Source organism: Lathyrus oleraceus, chromosome 1, assembly GCF_024323335.1.
Source record: "Lathyrus oleraceus cultivar Zhongwan6 chromosome 1, CAAS_Psat_ZW6_1.0, whole genome shotgun sequence".
In the NCBI taxonomy this organism is placed as follows: domain Eukaryota; kingdom Viridiplantae; phylum Streptophyta; class Magnoliopsida; order Fabales; family Fabaceae; genus Lathyrus; species Lathyrus oleraceus.
In genome coordinates, this window is record NC_066579.1 from 109227408 (window position 1) to 109246539 (window position 19132).

The following is a 19132-nucleotide window of genomic DNA, read 5'->3' on the forward strand; positions in this document are numbered from 1 at the left end:
AAGGATGGTCGATATTTCACTTAGATGTGAAATCATCATTTTTGAATGGTCCTCTAGATGAAGTTATGTATGTTACACAACCTCTTGGGTTTATGATACAAGAGGATGCAAGGAAAGTGTTCAAGTTGCATAAAAGCCCTTTATGGTCTCAAACATACACCTAGAGAATGGAGCGAGAAAATCGACTCATGTTTGGTTAAATTGGGATTCATCAAATGCATGTCTGAGTATGGTGTCTATCTATGGGTTATGGCACAAGATATAACCGTCATCTGCTTATATGTCGATGACTTGCTAGTAACTGATAATAGCATAGAGAAATTGTCAAATTCAAAGAGCTAATGAAGATGGAATTTGAAATGTAAGATCTGGGAAACTTGTCGTATTTCTTAGGCATGGAATTTCAAATTACCAAGCAAGGTATGGTTCTGCATCAAAGGAAGTATGTCAAAGAAATAATCAATAGATTCAAGATGGTTGGTTCGAATCCTGCATCCTCACCTTTCGAACCAAATCTGAAACTAGAGAAGCGTGAAGAGGAGGACATGGTCAATGTCAATTTATTCAAACAAATTGTAGGATCTCTGAGTTATGTGTGCAATAGCATGCCTGATATAGATTTCTCAGTCAGCTTGGTAAGCAAATACATGGATGAACACAAGGTATCATACATGAAAGCTGCAAGAAGAATCCTGAGATACCAAAAAAGATCAATAAATTATGCAATCATGTTTCCACGAGATTCTGAAAGCAAAGAAGCTATGAGTAATTGTTATTCAGATGTTGATTGGTGTGGAGATAAGGAAGATCGAAGAAGCACAACTGGCTATTTCTTTCAAGTATTTGGTGTTTCAATCTCATGATGCTCAAGAAAGTAACTTGTGGTGGCATTATCATCGTGTAAGGCTAAGTATATAGCATGATCTTATGTTACTTGCCAAGCAATCTAGATTAGATATGTGATGGATGAGATGGAGATCGAAGTAAAGAAATCTCTGGTGCTACAGATCGACATTAAGTCAATCATTAATCTTGTAAATAATCAAGCTTTGCGTGGAAGATGTAAGCACATTGAAGCTAGATTTAACTTCATAATGGAGAAGGTAAATCAAGATGAACTTGAAGTGAGGCATTGCTCAACTGAAGCACGGTTGGTTGACATTTTCACCAAAGGATTGAAGATCAACAAATCCCTAACTTTTAGAAAGAAATTATGAATATTTCAGATCGATTATTATTAGCTTGTGTTTAGCAACTTGAATTATGAGGGGGTATGTTGTGATATAATCCAAGTTAGTTAGTTAGTTTTGTTATGTTAGTTACTTGAAGTGCAAGTAACCTACTTGTATATATACATGTATAGTGTAATTCAATTTTTAACTTTTTTAATACAATTACTTTTCACTCTTTCTTTCTCTCTCTCATTCCTTCCTCATCCAAATACTTATGCACTAACAAGGGTCGTCTTTAAAAGCGTTTAAGATTGGCTACTGCATATAATTCAAAATTTGTTACGATTAAATTTTAATTAAATAAAGTTTCATAAAATATTAACATGATTAAATCACACTTAAATAAAAAAAAAAATATTTATTTTATTAGATTAAATTTTGACTAATTTATACAGGATTTCAAAAAACTTTAAACGGCCTTAATACGAGTATGATAAGAGTAGGAATGTATAATTGTATTTGGAAGAGAGGATTAAGTAGATATGTCTCATCCACCACTTAAATACCTAATATGGCATAGAGAGAGAATTGTTTTATAATTTTTAATAAAAATTTTTTCTAGAATAAACATCGAAGTTCTTTTTAAACAAATTTATCACTGATATATTTAAGGATATATTCGAATCATAAATTTTTAGTTAAATTAAGAGTGATTTTTCCATTTTTTCCAAGTATTTTTGAACAATGAAATTTTAATGCAGATATCAGACCCAACATATTGACATCCATAATAATTTGAAAGAATTAATAAATCAAATTCAAATCCATCTTTATTCAAAATTATCATGTTAAATAGTTTTCGGATAGTAAAGATTCACTAGTCAATTTGAATTCTTTTTAAATCGACAATGAATCATAATTATCATATTAATAAAAACGTTTAATTTTAACCATATCAACTTCTAAAATCAAAATTATATTGTTTCCTATATAAAAATTTATACATCAATAATGTTTCAAATTTATCCTCATTTCTTTCTTCTTTTTTTCCTTCAATCTTTTAGCCTTTTTATCCCATTCCTTAGACTTTGTAAAGACACATAAATGAATACACATAGCACAATCATGATAATGTAAGCTTTTTCTTTCACTTTTCTGGAATGTGTCCCCATATGCTACGGTGTTTTGATTTAACAAATTCTATATTGAATGATTGATTGTGGGACCCAAAAAAGTGAATAAAGTAAAAGAACATGACTCAAAACCATAAACATGATTGATGTTACCATGATAACAATGTTCACTTTTGCCAATAGTAATTTTAATGATGCTGGCAACAATAAACAAATGCATGTGTGCCACTTACCACTTTTTATCGGTACACAACAAGTAACAAACTTTCCTTTTAGTTAACAATTTTCAAAAACATCCTCAAAAAGTTGTTCCTAGTCTTGTACATTTGTTTGTTCATAACTCCATATGAATAATAAATGCCCTTAACTATCTTGGTTATGATAGTGAACTTTTGTGCATCAAGATCAGAGTTTGTATGGTAAAGAAAAAGAATTGTGTTCATTTCGATCCGCGATAAGAAATCGGAGTCAAAAGGAGCATATAGTCACTCAAATAAACGATTTCGACCGTTAGAGTAAGTAACAAGTTACAATTTTAGGTTATGTTTTTTTTTTTCTCTTTACGTTAAATATATAGTTATAATTGTAATTGTCATATGAATATGAATATCTCTTGAAAATTCAAATATTCAAACATGATTTTGATCTATTTTGGTGAATAAAAAGCACTAGTAGTAATTTAAAATTTCAGAAAAGTCTTTGCATAATTTTGTAGAAACAGTCCAAAACTGACAAAGTTTCATTCAATGTACTAGACATTACTTTATTCAGCATAAATTTCATGAAATCTATGTTGCATAGTTTGCTTGATTCAACATGATTTTCTGGTGAATTTGAGACAACATAGCAATCAGTGTCCTGTTCCTATTGATATGGCTATTATGATTTTTTTGTTTTGGTTATGGGTTTTGTGGGTTTGTCTTTTGCATTTTTATGAATCAATCACTGATTGAATTTCTTGAGGGGAATGATCAGGTTTCTGTTATTGTATTGAATTTTATAAAAAATGTGCATTAAAGATAACGGGTCATTAAGAAGTGTAGTAGTTCTATTTAAATTACTGGTTATGAAAACTAGAAAACTGTTTGTGACTTTTGCATATCAAGGGATGCATAACTAGAGGAATCTTAACCAATATTCATGTTTTTATTTGTACTACATTATTGGTGTTTTAAGCCAAAAACTATAATTGTTGCTTTGTTAATGAGAGTCAAATCAAGTCAAATATGTCATAACTCAACAAATAAGTTATCACTTGTTTTTATTCGAGTCGAAACAAAAGAAAATTTTCTTTTTATTTTAACAAACAAACTTTTTTCACAAACAAACTTATTCAATATAAAAAAAGAATGAAGTCAAAAACTTGATAAGAAACTATAAATGTGAACATTTAAGCTATCATCACAATATTTAAACTTTACTAATAAACATTTAACTTAAATTTGGTTGAGAAGGTTATTCATCTCTTTTTTTTAACTCTCAAGTGGTTTAGGTGACAGTTAAATTATTTATAATGATCTTAGGGTGTTTTTTAATTCCTTTTTTAGAGGTAAGTGTAAGTATAGGGGTGATTTGTTCGTTCCATATGAAAAGTTCATAATGATGATGTTATATTTAACATAATTAAAAAACAACGAAAGATATAGGAGAGAAGAATACTGCTATTACTTGACTTCATGTCTATCCTAAGAAGACAAGATCTAATCTCCAAGCATTGTCTTGTGCTTGTCTCGGTGAATGGAAAAAAAAGAGAGATTTAATATTTTTATGAGAAAGCATTCTGAATCGAGATTAGCAAAAACCCCTGTAAAAGCCTCAACAGAAGAAGAAGTTCAGCAAGACAATAGAAGCAAAATGAAATTCAAAAAGAATTGGCGGAGACCGGAAGAAATTTACGAACGGTACGACTGGGAAAACCTGCTTAAAATTAAACTCAAACAATGAGGAAGGAATAAGATGAAAGACATTCATCTGCAAATTGGAGACCAGGTGTCTTTCCAGGAGGGATGTGATTGGAGACCAATATTTTTGCTATTTCGATTTTGCTAGTCCTTGGGAACATCATATGCGATGGATAATTCAGAAAGAATCATAATAGGTCCAGCTCTATAGGATAGAGGAGAAATCAATAGGAAATGTTATTTGCTTTGTAAGTAGAAGAATAAATTGATATGAAATGAAAGAGTTCGTGAAAATTTTCTTGATCGTTGGATATGATTTTCAAATAGTAGTGAGAAGGCTTATCGAACGATTTCCTACAATTCTTCCTACAATTCTTCTCAGATGTCATGAGTAAAGAATCCAACGATATATACAAAAACCCCGTTAAGTCAATTCAATAGATAAATATTTAATGGCATCTTATTGCATGGATACAAATTTAAATTTGAAACATCTTACTAATTCACTTTTAATCGATGAAACTAACCATTAAACTGCTAGATAAAAAAAAAAAAGCATCTTAGACGGTCAGAACATATATTGTATACGTTACAAATTATTTATAGTCCTTAATATAAGAAAAAAATTTTTTTTTTAGATTTATTGAAGAATAAATATATTTAAACTAAATATAGTTCATATTCCTTGATTATTCAATGAATGTAAAAAATAAACTTTTTTTATATTAAGGATCAGAAATAGTATTTATTATTTGTATTATATGAAGAAAAAAATAGGTGCAAGGCTATTCATTTATAAGCAGAAGATGCAGGGTTTTCATTTTCTTCTTCACCACCTTCTCTTGAGTTGTCTTAATCTTTTATGATAACATGGTGCTACTATTTATTTTTATCGTCCTACTGGTTTGTAATTTGACCTAATAGCCTCCCTCCTATAAAAAAAAAAGAATAGGTGAGAAGACTAAAATTCAGAAATGAAATAGACAATTTACTAAAAATTCTAACAAAAATGGAGACACATCCATCTGTAAAAAAAAAATCTATATTTAGCAACAAAAGCCCATTGACCCAATCCAAGTAAATACAGCCCATGTGGTGTTTTAGCCATACAAGAACAGTGTGGATAAAGAATGACAAATTTTTAAGATATATGCAATAATTGAAGTGAAATAGGTTTAAAATTTGAGATTTTCTTAATTCAACCCCTATACTAGTATTTTTTTACAAATAAAAAAATTACAAAATCTTTTTAATTACAGCTTTTGCATAAAAATTACTCCCTCCGTTTCTTTTTAAGTGTCGTTTTAGAAGATTTTTTTTGTTCCTATTTAAGTGTCGTTTTGATGTTTTAATATTACAATTTATCAATTATACCCTTACTATTTAAATAACTCAACTTTATATTTTCCATAAATTTTTCTTTCTTAATATATGTAATAACTCACTCCACATTTTCCATAAAATTCTCTTTCTTAATACGTACTCTCATTCCCATACATAACTCCCATTCCTATTCAAAGTATTGGCTGGTCAATAAAAATTAAATTCAAATGATAGCTTCCAATGTTACATAGAAAAATGTATTAATGAGTACTTATATTAATGAATTATGGAATTAGTTATTTGAAGTAAATAATTTAATGAGTACTTATATTAATGAATTTTATTTAGAAAGAGAAAGTATATGGTGGATTAAAATGAGGGTACAATGGGAAAAAAATTATAACAATTCATTTATCTTGGTTGGAGAGCTTTATGCTAAAACGACACTTAAAAAGAAACGGAGGGAGTACTATTCATATGAATAATAACTCTCAAGTTCTATTTTTTCACACACACACACACTAATCGATGCGGAACTTAATTGATTTTTCAGTTTAATACAACCGATTTTTTACACTTCAAACTTATAATCCTCAAATATGTATTTCAATATACAGTTTCTATGCATGAAATTATGTTACCAAGATTCCATGCAATGCAACCAATTTCCTCACCTGAATCCACGGCTTCGATAAGAGCTACTTGAATAGCTTAAACATTTCAAATTCACAATATGAGTCAATAATTAAAATGCTAACAAGGATGGACCTAAACAGATTACAAACACCATAAGTAAACTGCTTACATAGTAATGGTAACATGAGCAATACTGCACTGTTATGTGCTTTTCCGAAGAGCTAAATTCAAAAGGTAGCTGAGAGCCGAATCAACAGACGACAATGCAACAAGAAGAAACGCCACAATAACAAGAGTCAGTGTCGCGGTCCTCAGCTGCCAAGGATTCATAAAGATATATAAGTAATCATTCAACACATTATGATTTGTAACTGAAAATAACAATAAACTAATGAGACATACCGTATTACTAAAGCTTGGCCACTCTATATACTTCAGTTGACTAGGTTGCTCGATTAAAAACACAAATAAAGACTTTAAAGCCCTGAAAAAAATTTGCTATTTGTAAATATGATTCTTTTTTCAGTAAGTTCAGTAAAAGCATTAGTGATTTACTGATTAGGGAAAGTGCTCCACCGTAGACGAGTAACAAAAATTACACAGAACTCCAACGACAATCAATGACGCTGGTCAAAAGTAGAAGTTAACAATCCTTCTTGTTCTCACAGATGAGACGGTGACTTAATCGGTGCTGGTTTAACAAAAACAAAGAAAAACATATGTTTGCCTCAAAATGAACTCATCCCGTTTTTACGTTTTTCATGTCATCAATCGTCGTTAGAGTTTCAAGACCGCGTCATTTGTATTTTTTTATTGTATTCAATAAATCGGAATAAGGGATTAACTAAACTACTGCACTTTGTGGATAGATAAACTGAAGTTTCACAAATACCATAAGGATTCTTTGATCAATGTTAGCAAAATGGGCTCCTCGGGCGAATCATCATAGCTTATATACTGCTGGTCATTTTTTGAAGCAAACGTCGCAGACTTGGTGCTAATATTGTTTGAATATTTTTGTGTTCTGTTGGCTTTACAAATCTGTCAATACAAAGCATGTAACCTGAAATGATAAATAACCACTACAAACACATTCACAGATCCATGGACTGAACGAGGGGAAAATACGGAGAGATGATAATTACCATTTGTGGTGTAACGGAACCATCTCTGTGATGATAACCAATTCTCGTTGGAAACTTTGATTGAAGAAAAGGAGTACCTTGATGAAGGAAACCTACAATATATGAAGAAAATGCAGTTAAACGGGAAGCAAAATTAGTGCCCACATGTGTAGAAAAACCCAATACAGTTAGAAAAAAAACCTGAATAGTTTGTTGGCAACAGAGAAAGAATCGTCATTTGAGATTCAAATCTTTGTTAGTTGATCATAACAGATTCAAACCTGCAAAAGTTTATATACATCATCAATTTGTTTCAAAATGAAAAACTATTTCTTTTTATGTTTTTTCTTATGATACTCAATAACATTGATATTCATGGTTTTAAGCTGTGGTTGTTGCAACGCTGCAACACTATATATATCAGTCAAATGCAAGCAAATACTGTCGTTGTGGAGACCTTAAACTGTTATATTGTGGCTACAACTACGGTTGCAACTGCAATTTAGAACTACATTTTGACAGAGAAGAAGTTATAGGATGCAAAATATAAGCATATCAGAAAAAGAAGGATATAAAACAAACTTGAATCAATTGAAAGCTCATGAAATCGACTCTCATCTTCAAAGTGTCTTACACCTTAAACATATATCTTTCGAAGATATGAAAAATGTTTTACAATATCTTGCAATGACACTTTTCAATATACCATTAACTATTTCTAATATATCAAAAAAGTCTCCATCTCACATTGCATGAAAATCAAAAGGCTACGACTCGGTTTGGATCAGAACCGTCTTTGATGGTATGCAAGGTGAGCTACAACATAGACCCCCAAAATTTCACAGTTAAACAGTGGGTCTCGTAATAGATTTGCCACTACTAAACAATGGCTAAATAGGGTTCATGTTTAGTTTACCACCTACACAGGGTTTTCAAAAACTTCTAAGAAAGTTTATTACTAACAAACCACAATGAAAATGCAGATTGAGCAACAAAATACCAACAATCAATCAATCCATGAATCATAGAAGCATGCATCAAACAAACAAACTTAGGATAGATATAACCCTAGGTCTCCAATCGCGGTGCGGAGTAGAATTGCATCCTAGCGAGCGCATACGAAAATCTGAATTTTGTTTTTCTAAACAATATGAAATACCTGGACGGATTTTCTCGCTGTTAAGGGCTGGCGGCGACCAATTCCGGCTGATTTTCCGGCGAGATTTAGCGTTTTACGGCTGTAAGTTGGGTTCAGTGCGACTCCGGCAAGGCCGTGCTTCGTTATCTGCAACCCCAATTCCAACTGTGATGTGATATTATAGTTATCAGTGTAAATTCTTTAATTTTAATGTTTACTATTTTTTTTATGGAATTTATTTATATTTAGTTTTTCCAAATTCAAAATTTATAAATATAAAAAATAATTATAATTTGTGAAGTGGTGATTGTAATTTTAATTTGCAGATATTAATATAAATGTATGAATTTAATTTGTATATATAATATAAAATATGTTTACTTATAGAAAAGAGGTATGAACACATTTTTTCTAACCTACATTTCAACACATCATTTGCTATAGATTAAAATTGGAATAAATATTCTTTTTAATAAATATTCAATTTAATTTTTATCTGTTACATACACCCCAGACTTATGAAGAGGTTTTCAATGATGCCGGCACAAGTAATTCTGATACATGTCTAACTAACGTGGATCCTAATATTAGGCCCAAACATGTGACAATATCCTAAATTCAACATGGTATCTCCTAAATTCAACCGGGCACCCTCACACTTTAGATGATATGGTTAAAATATCCTTTGAATAGAAACAAGTGAAATTAATCAAATTTTAGAAAGATCGGTATCGAATTTTTAAGTCTTACTGCTTTTTCAAAATTATCGAAGAAATCTATAGGTTATATCGATTTTTTCAAAAAAAATCGGTGGAATTTCATATGGTTTATATTGGCATTTCAAAAGTCCGATGATTACACATATTCAACTGAATATTTAGAAAATTCGGTACATAGTATTTTTTTTAAACTCTGTTGTATTATTTTTTTCATATTTTAATTGTTTGTTTTTTTAGTGAGGACAAGAGAAAATGATGGTAGCATCCTACGAAGGTTGAGCGACAGACCTGGTAGGGATGTTGTCGAGAGTTCTGGCAGAGTTAGAGGAGAAGATGGGGACGATTATTTGTGTGGTAAGGTCAGTAGAGTAGCCTCAGTCGGTTCTTACTGCAGAGGATCGAAGAGACTTAGGGTAGACAAGATATAATTGATCACTTCATAGGCAACGTTGAGGAGGCAGAAGTTGTCGTTATTAAGTTGGTTGCTACAAAGGCTAATACACAGCTACCTGATCATATTGATACTGAGGTGTTTAGCACTTATTTATGGCCATATGCTTTTATGTTTCATGAATTTTTCGTGAGAGAAACTCCAGTTCTCACTTTGAGACGACACCATCTCGAAATTCACATAGGTGAAGTTCACTTTGTATCATTTTTCATGGGACACATATCCTCGATATTGAACTTCATTAAGAGTTTGAAAAAACTCAACCCTCAATTTGCAATAGTCAACATTATTATAAAATGTCGCATAAATATCTAAATCAACGACTTGTTGTTACTCATTGAATCTTAGGTTAGGATTTTCTTAACTTCAGATTGGGTTGCTACCGTTGTTGGAACTCTTATTCAAGGAGTTTCATTCCTATACATCCCGAGGTAGTTTTTACTAAGCTCTGCCCAATGGGTTAGTAAATGGGTCACCCAAATTATAACTTGTTCGTATATAGGTAGTGAAATAATTCCATCCTTAATTAATTTCCTCACAAACGCATGTCTAAGTCCAATGTGTCTAGATTTTTGATTATACACTTCGTTGAATGCTTTAGCTAAAGTGGCTTGGCTATCGCAATGTATGAACACCCTTGACACATTGTCTTTTGCCAATAGAACTTCCAACAAAAGATCCATCAACCATTTCGCTTCTTGACCAACAAAAGCAAGAGCCACGAACTCTAATTTCATGGTTGAAAGAGTAATGCATGTTTATTTTTTTCTCTTCCAAGAAATTATTCCTCCAGCTAATGTAAATATCAACCCAGTTGTGGATTTATGATCTCCAACATTGGATATCCAACTTGTATTGATATATCCCTCTAGTATGGCCGAAAACCTACAATAGTGAAGGCCAAGCTTTTTGGTTTTTAGTAGATAGCCTAAAATCCTTTATGATTGCCTTCCAATGTTCACTATTTGGATTACTCGTAAATCTGCTCGTTTTACTAACTGTAGATGATATATTGAATCTGGTGCATTGCATTAAATACATTAGATAGCCTAGTGCACTTGCATTTTCCAATTGAGCCACAATTCTTTCATTGTTCTTTTGAAGTTTGACGATATGAACAAATGGAGTGGTTACTTCCTTAAAATTTAGATATGTGAACTTATTAAGCAATTTTTCAATATAATGTGTTTGACTAAGTTCATAATCCCTAGTGTTTCTCTTTACTTTGATCCTTAAAATTGTGTCAACTAGTCCAAGATATTTCATCTTGAATGTGGAAGTTAGAAACCTCTTTGTCTATAAAATTCCATTCATATAGTTGCTAATGATTAATCATATAATCAACATGGAGAAATATGAATATCATAATATTCTCACACAACTTTGTGTACAAACATTTGTAACAAGAATTAGATGAAAAAGGTTTTTTAGATAATCATGCATGATGATGTAAGAAGGTTTTTAGATTAAGTGAGAGATAAAACTATGAGCAATTTAAAGTAGTATAGTATAAATTGCAATGAGCGCCTTATTTATGTTCACTTGTCTCAAATCTTCACTTGAATTTCTATGTTAAACCTTCTTAATCAACTTCATCGTTGATGTGCATGACACTTTTGAACCTGTTTTCTTCGATAATCTTTATCTTCATCAAAATTGAACAAGATATAAGATGTATTCCTTACAATCTCCCTCTGTTGATGATGACAAATTCTTTAAATTCATGTTTTTATAAGATTGAAAAGTCATCCCCTAAGTTGTGTGTCTCCCCTTTAATTGGTGAATCTTGCAATGACAAATTTTCAAAATTTTGACATTATTGTTTTGGTGTTTGTTTTAATCATCCCAAGGATTTGACAAGTTTGCACGCCTTTTGTTCATTACCAAGAAGCACATAACCTTCTGGTTTTTCCATGTAAATCTCCAAATCAACATCTACATTTTGAAATATTGTTTTGACATTCATTTGATGAACTATAAGGTCATACAAAGAAACTAATGCTAACAATACTCTAATTGGAGTCGTCCTTGCTACTAGAGGGGGTGAATATATCACAATAAAATTTGTTACGATTAAAAATTTTGTTTTAAAAATATTTATTATGGAAATCAGAAACAATTATGGATTGACACTCGTCTATCCCGAACCGTTATCGGAAGAACCATATATGTGTTCAAACTGTAACAAAACGTATACTAATGATGAGAAAGTAAATTAATATGTTTTACAAAATAATGGTTTGAACAATATCACACTTTGTAGTCGATTTCCAATGAATTAGGAAACAAAAATCGACACAAACAACTTATCAAACACTTGGTGTGCAATAAATGCCAAGCTAATTTTCCTTTGTGTTGAAGATATGAAAAACCAAATGCAATTGTTTAGATTGCAATTATCTTTACAAAACAGTTTGAATTACTTCAACACAACCAGAAAATTCAGTTTATCAAATTGTGCATTTTGTGCATTATCAAAATGAAGAGAGAGAGAGAGAGAGAGAGAGAGAGAGAGAGAGAGAGAGAGAGAGAGAGAGAGAGAGAGAGAGAGAGAGAGAGAGAGAGAGAGAGAGAGAACACCAAGATTTGTTTAGGCAGTTCCCTAATTGCCATCACTATAGGTACGTCTACCTCTAATTCCAAATAAAATTGAGATATGTAATTAACCTTTGCAAGAGTTATATACAAGAGAAAAAGTAGAAATCTAAACCCCAAAATACTAGTTTGATGTTGGTCCTAGCTTCTTCTCTCCCCTTGATCTTAAGCAAGATCAAGTCACATAAGACTTCCAATTCGATCCTCCGATTATCGTTACTCTTTTGATAGAAGATCTTTTCTTCAAAGTTTTTACTCGACTGAATCCTTGTTGCAAAATCTTGTCCTAAGCCTTTTAAATGATCGTCCGGTTATCGCTACTTCTTTGACATAACCACTGTTCTTTAAAGCTTTCACTCGGCTGAATTCCAAAAGCAAAGACTTGTGCAAAAAAACCCAAAACAACCTTGATCTTGGAGGAAAAATCCTAAATGGTTTTATCCATAAAACCCCAAATAATACTCAACCTAATTATGATTACAACAATCCTAAATTGGACCTTATCAATCTTTTTCTAGATTACACTCAACAAAAATGATTATGAGTAATTGTTGAATAAATGAGAGAAAAAGGTTGAAGATGATGAGAAAATTCTTTGTGTTCTTGCTTTCAATCTTAGAAATGATGCACAAATGTATATTTATATGTATATGTGTGTATAGAAAAATAACAGACATAATAAAATTTTAGTAAAAAAAATTATAAGTTTTGTAAAATAGAACTGAATGTATTGACTCCAAATTTGAATGAGTCAATACATAATCCTGGGAGTCGATACATAGGTTGAAGGAGGCGATATATTAATGGTAAGAAGGTTTGCTTGAAAAGATCTTTAGTAGGAGTCGACTCCAAACATGAGAAAGTCGACTCATACTTGTTATGTATTGACCCGTAACCACAATGTATCGATACATTGAGGACATGGACATTTTGTTTAAAAACACTTTCAGTTAGAGTCGACTCCAAACACGAATGAATCGACTCATTCGCATTATGTATCGACTCATGCATCATGTGTATCGATGCATTTAGGTCATAACTATTTCCTTTTAAAAATCATTCAGTATGTATCGACCCATAAACATGTTTTTCATGAAAAATCATAATTTTGGCTTATAATGACCTATCTAATCTGATTTTAGGTGTCATACGATGATAATGCACATCTAGACATAGACAAAAAGATCTAATATACACAAATACTAAGTGTCCTAGTTTGGACATCATTTAAAATATATCTAAGAGGATAGTGCACTCACATACTCCCCCTTTTTTATGATGGCAAAACTTATGAAGCATTTGGTATCTTGATCATAGCTCCCCCTGAATATGTGGATTAGACTTTGTACTTCTCCCCCTTTGACAACATAAAAAAGATACAAAGGTATAAACATGAAAAGCATCAATGAAAATTCACAACAATATATAAATCACTTATAGGCGTTGCAAAGATTAAACGAATAAACTATAACATGCACTCACATATTATTACGTCAAATTGAAACAGTGCTTAAACATAAATATACAACTAAGTCAAACAAAAGAGATAAAATACATTACACAATTATCATAAAAGGTCACAATAGAATAACATAATAAACATAAAGACATGAAATAATAAGTAAACAACATGCTCAAACACAAATATAATTAAAATACTTCAACTGTAAGAAGTTAATGGAATGAAATATATATGTGAAGAAATCAAACATGATGTCACTATAAACATATAGATTGAGAACACACAAGAGTAATCAATGAAATTTTTGGAAGTGAACAACCATAAAATTTATCATACAACAAAATATATCACACAATCTCGGATCATAAACATTCGATCAAATAAACGAGTCATAGATAAGCAACGTATTACCAAAAAAACTAAAGAACAAGAGGATTATTTGAGAACGATATTACCTTGTAGGATGATAGGCGGATGATGCACTCATATGAAATAAACTTTTGAATGAAGGTTAGAACAAATGTAAAGTGTGCATGCAACAATGTATATTAGGCAAGATTTGAGATATCAAGAATGTCCAATTCCCAAAGAATATTGAAAAATGGCACAGTCGCAAGAGGTTTTGTAAAAATATCGGCAAGTTAATTTTTACTATTAACATGCTCAACAACGACATCGCCTTTTTCAATATGGTCTCGTAGGAAATGGTGACGTATCTTAATATGTTTAGTACTAGAATGTAGCACTAGATTTTTGGTTAGGTTGATTGCACTAGTATTATAGCACATTATCGGAATACGTTGAAGTTTAATATCAAAGTCAAGTAGTTTTTGTTTTAGCCATAAAATTTGACCACAACAACTACCGGTTATGACGTATTCTGCCTCGGCGATTGGCAAAACAACAGAGACTTGCTTCTTGTTATGCCAATCAACTAAGGAGTTTGAAAAGATATTACAAGTTCCACTAGTAATCTTCCTATCCGATTTGTAATCAGTAAAATTGGAATTGGATAACCAACCGAACTACAAACGCTACCCTTGGAAAACTAAAACTCATACTTACAAGTACCATGAAGGTATCTAAGGATTCACTTTACAGCTTTTAAATATGATTCCTTAGTAGCAGATTGATATCGAGCGTACATGCATACACGAAACGTAATGCCAGGCCTAAATGTAGTAAGATATAAGAGTGATACAATCATACCTCCATACCTTTTAACGTCAACATTCTTACTGTTTTCATCCCTTTCCAAGTTTCCACTTGTGGGTATTGGAGTGTCAATTAACTTTTCATCTACCATTCTGAAGCGTTTAAGCAAATTTTGGCAGTACTTAATTTGACACATAAATGTCGCTTCTTTAAACTGCTTGATTTGAAGTCCGAGAAAGTAATCCAACTCCTCCATTAGGCTCATCTCAAATTCTCTCTGCATAAGCTTACAAAACTCTTTGACCAATTGCATGTTAGTGAACCAAATATGATGTCATCAACATAAACTTGAACTAGAAGAGGATATTTTCCTTGACGTTTAATGAAAAGTGTTTTATCTACATTCCCTATAGAGTATCCTTGATCAAGTACAAACATACTAATTCGCTCATACTAAGCTCTAGGGACTTGTTTGAGACCATACAAAGCTCGTTTTAGTTTTAAAACATGATTAGGATACTCATCATTTTAAAAACCAGGAGGTTATGAAACACACATTTCCTCATTTATATAGTAATTAAGGAAAGCACTTTTCGCGTCCATTTGAAATAATTTGAAATATTTAGACCATGATATGCTATTAAAAGGCGTATAGCCTCGAGGTTGGTAATTGGAGCATAAGTTTCCTCATAATTTAGCCCTCCTCTTGGTTATATCCTTGAGCCACTAGTCGTGTCTTGTTCATAGTTATCACTCTATTTTTTGTCTAGTTTATTTCTAAAGCCTCACTTAGTGCCAATGATTTGATGATCTCGTAGAGGTGGGACAAAACATCACACATCATTTCTTTTAAACGAATTTAGCTCATCTAGCATGGCCATTAGCCAATTCTCATAAATAAAGGCTTCTTTTGTGTTTTTAGGTTCAACTTGTGAAACAAATGCAAAGTGATAACATAAATTACTTAACTTAAAGCGTGTTATCGCGCCTTTGGTGATGTATCCAAGAATGTTGTATGGATGGTCTTCGAAAGACCTACAATCCAAAGGAAAATCATTCACTTTAGTTGGATTCCCATCCTTATCCTTTTCAAAATTGTCATCTTCCTCCTCCTCAGGTTTCATCGTTTCATGTTGATCAATTCTTTTTTCGGTGTTGTCATACCCCTAAATTCACCCTACATTCATATCATCTTTATGATCCTAAGGCATTAGCATACATTCATCATCCCATCATCTCATTTGCATTTACACTCATAACAAGAAATCATAAACTCAAGACATGGTGTTCATATCTGAGAACCACCAAGATCTCTTGATCATGATGGGGTGTGATCAATCCACCACAAACCATAATTGGATGGTGAGTCTTCATTGAAAGCTTTGTTTGTTCATTTGATCATCCATGGGCCTCAACCATAATCTCTCTATCCTTTGTGGCTTGTACAAATATATTGATTATTCAATGAATGTAAAAAGTAAACTTTTTTCTTATATTAAAGAACAATGAAACTTTTTTCTTATGCAAAGAAAGTAATGCTAACAATACTCTAATTGGAGTCATCCTTGCTACTAGAGGGGGGGGGGGGGGGTTGAATAGATCACAATAAAATTTGTTATGATTAAAAATTCTGTTTTAAAAATATTTACTATGGCAAGCGGAAACAATTCTGGATTGACACTCGTCTATCCTGAACCGTTATCGGAAGAATCATATATGTGTTCAAACTGTAACAAAACATGTACTAATGATGAGAAAGTAAATTAATATGTTTTACAAAATAATGGTTTGAACAATATCACACTTTGAAGTCAATTTCCAATAATTAGGAAACAAAAATTGACACAAACAACTTATCAAACACTTGGTGTGCAATAAATGCCAAGCTAATTTTTCTTTGTGTCGAAGATATGAAAAACCAAATGAAAACTTGTAAAGGGACAAAGTCTCACACATCATTTATTTTAAACTGATGTAGCTCATCCTTGGAAGTTTTGTTTGTTCCTCTGGCCATCCATGGGCCTCGACTCTAATCCCTTGATCCTTTGTGGCTTGTACAAATATATTGATTATTCAATGAATGTAAAAAGTAAACTTTTTTCTTATATTAAAGATCAATGTATTTAAACTAAATATAGTTCAAATATATTGATTATTCAATGAATGGAAAAAGTAAACCTTTTTCTTATATTAAAGATCAATATTTATTATTTGTATTATATGAGAAAAAATAGGTGCAAGATCATTCATTTATAAGCAGAAAAATGCAGGGTTTTCATTTTATTCTTCACCACCTTCCCTTGAGTTGTCTTAACCTTTTATTATAAGATGGTGCTACTATTTATTTTAATCATCCTACTAGTTTGTAATTTGACCTAATAACCCCCCTCCTATAAAAAAAGGTGAAAAGACTAAAACTCAGAAATGAAATAGATAATTTATTAAAAATTCTAACATAAATAGAGACACATCCATCATTTTGAAAAATTCTATATTTAGCAACAAAAACCCATTGACCTAATCCAAGTAAATACAGCCCATGTGGTGTTTGGGCCATACAAGAACAATGTGGATAAAGAATGTCAAATTTTAAAGATATATGCAATAATTGAAGTGAAATAGATTTAAAATTTGAGTTTTTCTTAACTCAACCCCTACATTAGTATTTTTTTTACAAATAAAAAATTACAAATCATATTAATTACAACTTTTATATAAAAAAAAAACTATAAAAAAAACTACTACCCAAGTATTTATAAAAGACTAGAGTTTTTCTAAACAAAAGTTAAATTAACTATTCATATAAATAATCTTCTCTCTGATCATATTTATAAGAAAATTAGTTCTAATGAATAATTAATATATCTGGTCCAAGATCCAGGACCAGAGGTAGTAACTCTCAAGTTCAATTTTTTCAAACACACACCAATTGATGCAATCATATTTGGTTCTACTAACATACAATTGGCCAAGGAAAATATCCTCTTCTAGTTTAAATTTATGTTGATGACATCATATTTGGTTCTATTAACATACAATTGACCAAAGAGTTTTCTAAGCTTATGCATGGCGAATTTGAGATGAGTCTAATGGGGGAGTTTGATTACTTTCTCGTATTTCAAATCAAGCAGTTCAAAGATGGGACATTTGTGTGTCAAACTAAGTACTGCCAAGAGTTGCTTAAACGCTTCGGAATGGTAGATGCAAAGTCAATTGACACTCCAATGCCCACAAATGAAAACTTGGAAAGGGATGAAAACAATAAGGATGTTGATGTCAAAAGGTATAGAGGTATGATTGGATAACTCTTATATCTTACTAAGTATCACACATCATTTCTTTTAAAGTGATTTAGCTCATCTTGCACGGCCATTAGCCAATGCTCATAAATAAAGGCTTCTTTTGTGTTTTTAGGTTTAACTTGTGAAACAAATGCAAAGTGATAACATAAATTACTTAACTTAAAGCGTGTTGTCGCGCCTTTGGTGATGTATCCAAGAATGTTGTTTGGATGGTATTTGGAAGACCTACGAGCCAAAGGAAGATCATTCACTTTAGTTGGATTCTCATCCTTCTCCTTTTCAAAATTGTCATCTTCCTCCTCCTCAGGTTTCACCGTTTCATGTTGATCAATTCTTTTTTCGGTGCTGTCATACCCCCAAATTCACCATACCTTCATATCATCTTCATGACCCTAATGTATTAGCATACATTCATAATATCATCATATCATCATCTCATTTGAATTTACACTCATAACAAGAAAGCATAAACTCAAGGCATGTTGTTCATATCTAAGAACCACTAAGATCTCTTTATTATGATAGGGTGTGACCAATCCACCCTAAACCTTAATTAGATAGTGAGCCTTCATTGGAAGTTTTGTTTGTTCATCTGGTCATCCATGGGCCTCGTCCATAATCCCTTGATCCTTTGTGGCTTGTACAATTGATCCTTTAACTTTGTGTTTTGGCTTTGACTTTGGGGAACCCTAATATCTAACAATTAATTATGCATCAACCTTGTGAAACATACTCCAAGACATCTCATCCAGTCAAACCCTAGTTTGTATGACCTTGGCCTTTGAGGAACCTTTTGGTCCAAGAAACCCTAATTGTGCCCATTTTCTTCTATAATTTCCCTTTTTGCTTGATCACCTCATCCTCAATTAATCACTTCGTCATCCATTGGTCCATTAACATCCAATCCAAGCTCATTCCGTTCATCATTCACCCAAGGAACCCAGAAGATCAACTGTGGCCAAAGTTTGACTTCGGTCAACATTTGACTTGTTGGTCAACCTTGACCAAAGTCAATACATAT

The 19132-nt window shown here is 31.8% G+C and overlaps 2 protein-coding genes across 5 annotated transcripts; one reads left to right on the forward strand and one right to left on the reverse strand.

Annotated features, from left to right (window-relative positions):
• Nucleotides 1–473: 473 nt before the first annotated feature.
• LOC127094348 (secreted RxLR effector protein 161-like) lies at nucleotides 474–863 on the forward strand. The gene has a single exon (XM_051033193.1). It carries the CDS (start codon nucleotides 474–476, stop codon nucleotides 861–863), a length of 390 nt encoding a protein of 129 aa, XP_050889150.1.
• Nucleotides 864–4903: 4040 nt separating this feature from the next.
• LOC127120092 (uncharacterized) lies at nucleotides 4904–8633 on the reverse strand. 4 transcript variants are annotated; one of them, XR_007803087.1, is made up of 8 exons: nucleotides 8449–8633; nucleotides 7491–7570; nucleotides 7311–7402; nucleotides 7058–7206; nucleotides 6568–6649; nucleotides 6335–6480; nucleotides 6204–6239; nucleotides 4904–5138 (listed from the first exon to the last, which is right to left on the reverse strand). XR_007803087.1 is itself a non-coding variant. In XM_051050487.1 (7 exons), the coding sequence occupies exons 2-6, from the start codon at nucleotides 7525–7527 to the stop codon at nucleotides 6367–6369; spliced, it is 474 nt and encodes a 157-aa protein (XP_050906444.1). In that variant the 5' UTR covers nucleotides 7528–7570; nucleotides 8449–8633; the 3' UTR covers nucleotides 4904–5138; nucleotides 6335–6366. The 4 variants fall into 4 exon arrangements, 3 of the variants coding, with proteins under 3 accessions (XP_050906444.1, XP_050906437.1, XP_050906431.1); XM_051050487.1 differs by lacking the exon at nucleotides 6204–6239; XM_051050480.1 differs by lacking the exon at nucleotides 4904–5138 and having other exon boundaries at nucleotides 5916–6239.
• Nucleotides 8634–19132: the final 10499 nt, after the last annotated feature.

What these genes read in the sequence shown, in the direction of transcription:
- LOC127120092 (XM_051050487.1), bottom strand. Translation starts at nt 7,527, where the DNA reads ATGACGATTCTTTCTCTGTTGCCAACAAACTATTCAG. An exon ending in GTTCCGTTACACCACAAATG is followed by an intron (nt 7,207 to 7,310) that starts GTAATTATCATC and finishes TTGTATTGACAG; the next exon opens with ATTTGTAAAGCCAACAGAAC. An exon ending in TTGATCAAAGAATCCTTATG is followed by an intron (nt 6,650 to 7,057) that starts GTATTTGTGAAA and finishes AATTTTTTTCAG; the next exon opens with GGCTTTAAAGTCTTTATTTG.
- LOC127094348 (XM_051033193.1), top strand. Translation starts at nt 474, where the DNA reads ATGGTTGGTTCGAATCCTGCATCCTCACCTTTCGAACCAAATCTGAAA.